General features: G+C 37.5%; 1 protein-coding gene across 1 annotated transcript; it reads left to right on the top strand.

Moving 5' to 3' along the window:
* Nucleotides 1-283: 283 nt before the first annotated feature.
* Nucleotides 284-8,824, top strand: LOC132618271 (uncharacterized oxidoreductase At1g06690, chloroplastic). The gene is made up of 10 exons (XM_060333335.1): nt 284-685; nt 5,311-5,402; nt 5,501-5,541; nt 5,657-5,821; nt 5,917-5,939; nt 6,038-6,109; nt 6,290-6,457; nt 7,418-7,500; nt 7,579-7,641; nt 8,387-8,824. Exons 1-10 carry the CDS (start codon nt 475-477, stop codon nt 8,570-8,572), a joined length of 1,104 nt encoding a protein of 367 aa, XP_060189318.1. The 5' UTR covers nt 284-474; the 3' UTR covers nt 8,573-8,824.

The following is an 8,824-nucleotide window of genomic DNA, read 5'->3' as shown; positions in this document are numbered from 1 at the left end:
CCCTCTTACCATGTACATATGTTTTTTGCCCATATTTTTAAGCTAAGTCAAACGAGCCTAATTATTTTTTGGGCTTATTTTAAGCACAAAATAACTTATAAGCTAGCCAGCCAAACACTCAAAAAAGCTGAAAACAGCTTAGCAACTTATAAGTTAAGCCAAACGGGCTCTAAATAATTGTCATCAGTACCATTATTATATTTTTATTTTTAAAATTATTCTTTTGGGTGTGGCGGAGTGGGAGTTTGCATTTTCTTGTGGAGGGAGTGGGAAGATTTAGAAGCCAATTAGCCATAACCATACGAGGAAAAAACACGTGTACAAACAAAAGCCATTACTCTTGCGTCATAAAACTTACAAGTTCTTGAAAAGCAGACGAGATAATCATTCAGGTTCTCACTCTTTCCCTGCAAAAATAAAGCCTTTTCGAATTCTTGAAAGTTTATTCTCACTTTTATAACACCTAATAGAAAAATGGCTTTGCATTTTAGTAGTGCATGTTTGTGTTCATTAAGCCAGAGGAGAGTTCAGAAAATCAGAGCAGTAGCTTCTGAGAGCAGCGTTACAGTAAACAAAGAAGTAGATAAGGTGAAGCTTGGTGGCTCTGATTTGAAAGTTACTAAGCTTGGAATTGGAGCTTGGTCTTGGGGTGATACCAGTTATTGGAACAACTTTGAATGGGATGGTAAGTTAATGTTAGTTAAAATTAGATAAATGTAATGGAATTGAGAAAGTTTGTTAAGATTTGGTAATTGTGACTCTCTCATTATTAGCATTTTCTTTGGGGTACTATAGAAAACTGCAGTTTTGGTCAATCATATTGCTTGTTGATTTTCCTAAATCCTGATTACATTTGTGGGTTTGCAAAATGATTTCTACTCAGTTCCTTTTTAGTCCTGTTAAAATCATAATCAAGATTGATATTATGCAATCTAGGATCTGAACATTATGGATTTGAGTTGAATTCTACCGCAACATTCGGTTCGAAATTCTATCCGTTGCACTTATTTGCTATGTTGCTCGGACTCTTCAAAAGTGCTGCTGCAACCGTGTCGGATCCTTCAAAAATACACTACTTTTGAAGGATCCGACACACACCCAACAACATTTTTGGAGAATCCAGACAACATAGCTTATTTGATTAATTTTTTAACACATATACCGTCAAATCTCTCTATAACAGCATCGTTGGGTCCGAAATTTTTTCGCTGCTATAGAGAATTGCTATTATACACCTATAACAATATTGACATTTAAATAATATTTCGCTGTTATAGGCAAAAATGTTGCATAAAACTTAATTTTTCATTTTAGTTGCCCTAAGTTTAATCACATTTGTATAACCAAGGAAAATCTTTTACTGATGAAAATATATATATTCATATGATATTTTTTGTCATAAATAGTGTATTAAATGATTAAATATTTGGCCAAAATCTCTACAGTTGTTATCGATAACCATAGATATTCTATTTTTATAAAGATGGTTAATTATTATATTACCAAAAAAAAAGAAGATAACTAGTATATGGGGGGTAATTTTACAAAGAGCGTACTGTTATAAAGTTGGTTGTTGCTGGTATAGGTAAAATGCTGTTATAGAGAAGTAAAATATAACATAAAAAATCGGTTCCGAAAAAAACTTAGTTGTTGTAGAGTAGAGGGATGCTGTTATATGCGGATGCTGTTATAGAGAGGTCTGACTGTACACGGTTTAAGCCAAAGTTAGTTAGGAGGAACCGTCACTCAAGTACTACATTTGATATTATGTCCCTTTTTTCCTTACTCTTAGTATTGTTTGTTTACTTTAACTTTTTATAAGTCAGGGATTTACTAGGATATTCATTCTGGAAATCTAAGAGATAATAGGTAGATAGAAAGCTGGATATTGAACGTAGCTTGAAGGGAATGCTCTAATTTGTTGTGATTTGTGACTTTTGTTCCGAAAAAAAAAAAAGAAGGAAATTTGATTGAGGCCTAACGGCACCATTGTGTACCGTTCAGGCGTTCACCAGCACATGATTGTTATACACTAAAGGGCAACCTTAACGGTAGTGAGAACAAAAGTATTCTTGATCTGTTGGTTCCCTTAGCTGAATGTGATTTTCGTAATAACATTACCTGAGGCTAGCATTTCATAAAAGCAACTGAGAGTTTGAAAGGGAAATCGGTTGTTTGGTCGAACCAAGAGAATCCCATGTTTAGGATGAAAAGTGGGGCTTCACAAAAGGTATATCAGTGAAGAATATGTATCTGCATTTGAAGGGTACAAAGCAGGAGACCTTGACCTGCTACAGATATAAAAGTATTTACTCAATCACATAGCTTGGACTTCTAGAACGTGGTGCCCTAGAGGATTTCTCTTGCATAGTAAAGAATGCCCAAGAAATTAGAGTTGAGAATATTCTGCAAAACAGAAAAAATTGAACTGTCATTGCACTTATGGACCGGGAATCCCGCAAAGCAGAAAAAATATGCCATCTCTTATGTACCAGCACATTCCTACTTACGTTTCCTTTGGGAAAATATATTGCTATTAGTTACTGTTGGTGATGGATGGATTGACACGGCAAATTCAAGGTGAGGTGCCATGGTGTATGCTTCTCGCGGATGACATAGTCCTGATCGACGAGACTCGTAGCGGAGTTAACACTAAGCTGGAGGGTTGGAGACATATTCTGGAGTCTAAAGGGTTTAAGCTGAGTAGGACCAAGACAGAGTACTTGGAGTGTAAGTTCAGTGAAGCACCTCAGGAGACTGGCTTGGAAGTGAGGCTTGGTACCCAGGCCATCCAGAAGAAAAGTAGTTTCAAGTACCTTGGGTCTATTGTGCAAGGCAGCGGGGAGATTGTCGATGATGTCACACATCGTATTGGGGCAGGGTGGATTAAATGGAGGCTTGCTTCCGGAGTGCTATGTGACAAGAAGGTGCCACCAAAACTTAAGGGCAAGTTCTACAAAGTGGTGGTTAGACCGACTATGTTGTATGGGGCGGAGTGTTGGCCAGTTAAGATCTTTCACGTTCAAAAGATGAAAGTTGCCGAGATGAGAATGTTGAGATGGATATGTGGCCACACCAGGAGTGACAGGATTAGGAATGAGCATATTCGGGATAAGGTGGGGGTGGCCTCGGTGGAAGACAAAATGCGAGAAGCGAGATTGAGATGGTTTGGGCATGTGAAGAGGAGGACGCAGATGCCCCAGTGCGGAGGTGTGAGAGGTTGGCCATGGATGGTTTCAGACGAGGTAGGGGTAGGCCAAAGAAGTATTGGGGAGAGGTAATTAGACACGACATGGCGCAATTACAGCTTACCGAGGACATGACCTTAGATAGAAGGGTTTGGAGGACCCAAATTAGGGTAGAAGGCTAGTAGATAGTCTCGTTTTCCGTTCTTATTAGTAGTCGCAGTAGCGCAATATAATTTCTTGTGCTCAGATTTCTGCTATTATCTGTTATTTCTTGTGCTTTGATTATCCTGTGTTATCTGTGTCGCTTGCATTATTTCATTTCATATCGCTTTGAATCTCTTAACCTTATCTGACTTCTTTTTATGCTTATGCTTTTATTGAGCCGAGGGTCTTTCGGAAACAGCCGTCCTACCTTGGTAGGAGTAAGGTCTGCGTACACTCTACCCTCCCCAGACCCCACGATGTGGGATTTCACTGGGTTGTTGTTGTTGTTGTTGTTGTAGTTACTGTTGCTACTGGAATTACCGCCGCTGTTAGATATTCTTTTTCCATTCTAATTCGTTGCATATAGTCAGGAAATTTATAGTTATTTTGTCCTCTAGCTTATGACAATATCATCATCATTGTTTTTCCTCAATGTAGATATTGAAGTTGCAATTGCTATAACAGGTATAAACGTGTTAGAAACAAAAGAGGTTATTTTAGGCTACATTAACGTCTAAGAAGCAGTTCTATAAGTAGAATATTAGTTGTTTCAGCAAAAATAACTTTCATTGAAGCATATTTTGGATCCCTATCTTATTGACGTAGTCTTTGAAGGGTGTCCTGATGACCCAAATTACACTTTTGCTTTTGACTCTTCTACAGTTTCCTGCATTTAATGTAACACAGACACTCCAGTCATCCCTTATGACATGTTCTGTTCGATTAGAATGTCTTCTTCCCTCCTGGCATGGAGCCTACCATTTCCCTTAACATCAGATGATTAACTAATTCAAGTATCAGATTTGTCTTTCCTTTTCTCATTAAGTAAGTTGCATCCAGTTTGTTACCCTCTTCATTCATCCAAGTTTTTATTTTTATTTATTATAACCGAGAAATCCCTGAGGCCTTATGGTGCACGACTTTGAGACTCTGTGGATAATAAGGCCACCCCTCTATCCTTCCCATTTGAGTACCATACTATTGTCCACAACAGGGTTCTAACTCGTGACGTGTGCGTAATCATACATCACGTGCGGCGCTCTTTCCACTAGATCAAGGCCTTGGGACTCTTTGTGTAGAAAGTTGCTTGGAAAGCTTTTTTTGGCTTAGGCTGCCTTTACTAAGCAAAATGAGTAAACTTATATTCTAGCTAACAAGGGAAAGTATTTTTTTACTTTCAACTTTTCAAATCCAAGTTTGGCTCTGGTCAGATCCTTAGAGCAAGTGCCGGTGAGCAGCCTTAAACCAAAAAATAAAATAGAAAAGGTTTAGGAAAATAATCAAGTAAGTTCTACTTTACGACTGCTGTTCTTGTTATTCTCTTCTTTCAAAGCAATCACTGAAATTGATTCTTTTCCTTTCAATTTGTAGAAAATTTACCGTTCCAGCTTCCTCAGTGAAAAATTATCTAGTTTGGAGAACAGAAAATTCTCATATATATAAACACCTAAAATCTAAGCATGTGTAAGGGCACGTGCTGTAAGCTATGAAATGAGAAGGGCTTAACGATGGCTTCCTGCTACCTATGGTGGTTGGAGGATGAAGATATGGAGAGCTAAGGATTGAAGAACTGTCGCTCAATTTAGTCAATACTTGTTAGAAATGAGGCTCAATCTCATTTATTCATGCAGTACTTGCCTGGTTCTCTTTACAAGGGAAAACCTTATATTACTTTGGAGCTTTCCAACTTTGTCCAACTTAAAACAGAAAAGAATACGAGCCAGGGTTTTGCATTTTCTTAATAGAAGAAAATGAAAAACTGGACATACCATGGAACCAAACAGGATGTAATTATTTAGGGATGTAACTCTTTTGTTTTTCCTGGCTTAGTTATTTTGGTTGGGTTGACACCTAGCTTGTTCAGCTTCTCCACTATAGAACCAATATGTTTAACTCTATTTTATACATACGATGACAGATAGGAAGTTGAAGGCTGCAAAGACTGCTTTTGATGCCAGCATTGATTGTGGATTAACATTCATTGATACTGCTGAGGTTTATGGTTCAAAGGTGAGGACTGGTTGTTATTTTGGCAATTCTCTTAGTCTGCTAAATTGTACAGAAAAGTAGACAATCACGAGAAAAACCACTATTTCCTCAACTTGCAGTTCTCATTTGGTGCGATAAATTCTGAGACACTACTAGGAAGGTGAGCTTGGAATTCTTCTAAATCTTCGTTATTTTAACTTGTGGACAAAAGAATATCAATTTGTATGTTCTTCACATTTGTTGTTTCTCCAATATAAGTTACTGTTGTGTTTCAGATTCATCAAGGAAAGAAAAGAACGTGATCCAGAGGTGGAGGTTGCTGTTGCAACTAAATTTGCTGCATTACCATGGAGGCTTGGCCGTCAAAGTGTCCTAGCGGCCCTAAAAGATTCTCTTGCACGTCTGGAACTTTCTTCAGTTGATCTTTATCAACTTCACTGGTAGGCTTCTTGAGCGCTCTCCTTTTGGATAATTTTCTGTAGTTCTCTTAAGCAAACAATCAATTGCTGATAAAAGCTTATTGTCTAATTCTCAGGCCAGGAATATGGGGAAATGAAGGTTTGTCGTGACTAATGCCGTTGTTGTTAACAACGATTTAGTTTATAATTCACATGTATCATAGACAAAGCCTAGTCTATAAGAAAATCTTTTTCCAGGTTATATTGACGGTTTAGGAGATGCAGTGGAGCAGGGCCTTGTAAAAGCTGTGGGAGTATCTAACTATAATGGTACATTTACTTCTCTCCCCGCCCCATAAATTTTCAGAACGTTTTTCTTATTAAGGGTGTTATGAGAATATGACTCTGTCGAATTAACCAAGGATCTCCCCTTTTTCCAAAAAAATAAAAGAATAAAAAAGTTGTGTGCTACATACAATATTTGGTTGATGGAAGTAGTTCTTGCTTCAGAAAAGCGTCTTCGCAATGCATACGAGCAGCTGAAGAAGAGAGGTATCCCGCTAGCTTCAAATCAAGTGAATTATAGTCTGATATACAGGTTACCAGAGCAAAATGGTGTAAAGGCTGCCTGTGATGAACTGGGAGTCACATTGATTGCATATTCACCCCTTGCTCAAGGTAAACCCTCATTTTTTTTTCTCTTTGGAGCTCCTTGATTGTGCAATTAATTTGCCTATTATTTGTTAATTTTGGGTTTGCAACTGTTTTGTTGTGAAGAGTGTACAATGACCCGATTTACAGCATCAATGAACCAGATGTGAAATAAATATTAATGAGGTTTTAAGCTGTTTATGTACATAAAAAAATTTGGAAGCTGGTTTCCTGCACCTTTGTCACCCTGGTATATAAATGATTTATGTCATCACACATGTATATAGGGTTTACTTATTCTATACGAGTATAACTTACTGAAAATTCCTCTCTACAGCATCTATTCTTGAACCAAAGTTAATAGTTCTTTCCAAACGATCATGCACGAACTTGGACTTATCATGTTTGGATTGTCATCTTATTAGTATATGAAGTCTTTTATAACTCTTATGTCATACCTGTCTTTCCGATTAAATGCGATGAACTTGGACTTATCATGCTTGGATTGTCATCATTGGAAGCTCTGCATTGTAGAAAACTTGCTGAAGCATACTACAATGCAACTGGGTTCCTGCTTCATGTATTATGAAGTAACACCAAGTTCTGTTCAGCTACTGCCTTTGCTTCTACATACATGTTTCATTTAGACTAACTGGAGCACTAGATTGTCCTTACTGCGGTTAATTAGATTACAGCAAACAAAAATTATGTCTCTCCAAGTTGCATACCTAAGTCTGTTTGCTGAAGCTGCAGATATAGCAATAGTTTGTCCCTTATTTGCTCTCTTTTTGGCGTCTTTGGAGGGGGGACGATACGATGTTACCAGCATTTTGTGCAGTTTGCTTCAAAGAACTTATTATTGGCGCTGATAATGATATGTTTCAGCATCTCAACTGTTTTCTGTTTCAAGTTAAAAGTAAGAAAATGCATGTCAACTTTGCTTGGTATTATGTGGACCAAACTCATTACATTTCCCAATTTATGCAGGAACTCTGACCGGAAAATATACTCCAGAAAATCCTCCTACTGGCCCTCGAGGACAGCTCTATACCCCTGAATATCTAACCAAAGTAAGGGCTTATACTATATCCCTACAGATTATCAAGAATTTAACTCCTTATGGCTCAAGAACTTTTGTGTAATTGCAGTTACAGCCGCTCATAAATAGAATAAAAGAGATAGGAGAAAGCTACAGTAAGACTTCGACGGAGGTACGTCTTCGTTGTTTCTCGAAAATCTCATGCTTTGGCTAGCTTAATTCTTCACGTGTAGCTTTGTTTGGCATGCTGTAACGCTAGTCATAGTAGAAGGTGTAAGTTACTTTGGTAATATCACCTCCATCCCAAGTATAACGTCTTTTAGCAGGAAAAGATAAAGTAAAAGTGACAATGGACCGTCAAATTAACCCTTCTAACTGGGTGTTAGGGTTTTCGTTCAGTAGTGAGAGCACAACATGTGATGCGTGGATTAGACACATGTTATGAGTTCGAACCATGCTACAGACAAAAGTGGAGAAGGGTAGAGATGACCCATTATCCACCGAATTTCGAATCGTGCACCAGCTAGACCTTAGGGATTTCTCACTTATTAAAAAAAACCTTCTTAGTACAAAATTCTTTTATCAAAATGAGACCTTTTTTTTTTTTTTTTTTTTTTTTTTTTTGTCTTTTTCAAAAGTTGTGGTCTTTGAGAGTTATATATAATCATTAGAAGAGTCCAAGTTCACCTTTGAGTTTCGGCCATTCAGTATTCAGTACATTTTAGGTCCTTCGGGGATGACTAGTGGAATGTGGTAGTCATTAATTGGGCTGTCCTTGGAAAATCTTTTTTTTTTTGCTGAGAAACTGGTACTGTCAGTCCTTGTAAAATCTAAAGGAGAGAAGGCTAAGGGAAATAATGATTTTCATTAGAAGATATTTTTGCACTCATTTGCTGTTGTCTTGTTACCCTTCACAGGTGGTCCTGAATTGGTTGATTGCACAAGAAAATGTTGTTCCCATTCCAGGAGCCAAAAATGCAGAGCAAGCTAAAGAATTTGCTGGTGCATTAGGTTGGAGACTCACTCAACAAGAAGTCGACGAGCTTCGATCTTTGGCATCAGATGTAAAACCTATTATAGGTTTCCCTGTTGAAAAGTTATAAGCTGACAAGATAATTTTTACGATAATATTTATAGAAAATGTGATTAAGTCAGTCTTGGAAATGTTAGCAGTGCTGAGTCCTTGAAGGCTTAAACAATATTCTTTGGAAAAAGATAATAATGAACCCAAAAAGAATTCATTTTTCTTCTCTAAGAGAAAGAGAAAAGGAGATAGAACAAGAATATCTCACTATCTTCTATTATAGACCGGAATGGTTGCGAAGAAGAAAAAGTTATTTGTTGGATTCTACTTA

Source organism: Lycium barbarum, chromosome 11 (genome assembly GCF_019175385.1).
Source record: "Lycium barbarum isolate Lr01 chromosome 11, ASM1917538v2, whole genome shotgun sequence".
NCBI classification, from domain to species: domain Eukaryota; kingdom Viridiplantae; phylum Streptophyta; class Magnoliopsida; order Solanales; family Solanaceae; genus Lycium; species Lycium barbarum.
Note: the sequence above shows the minus strand (reverse complement) of the source record. Positions and strands in the feature narration are given on the sequence as shown.

Excerpts from the sequence above, each read along its gene's own strand:
- LOC132618271 (XM_060333335.1), top strand. The coding sequence starts at position 475 with ATGGCTTTGCATTTTAGTAGTGCATGTTTGTGTTCATTAAGCCAGAGG. Across the intron at positions 686-5,310 it reads GAACAACTTTGAATGGGATG|ATAGGAAGTTGAAGGCTGCA; the intron begins GTAAGTTAATGT and ends ATACGATGACAG. Across the intron at positions 7,642-8,386 it reads ACAGTAAGACTTCGACGGAG|GTGGTCCTGAATTGGTTGAT; the intron begins GTACGTCTTCGT and ends TACCCTTCACAG.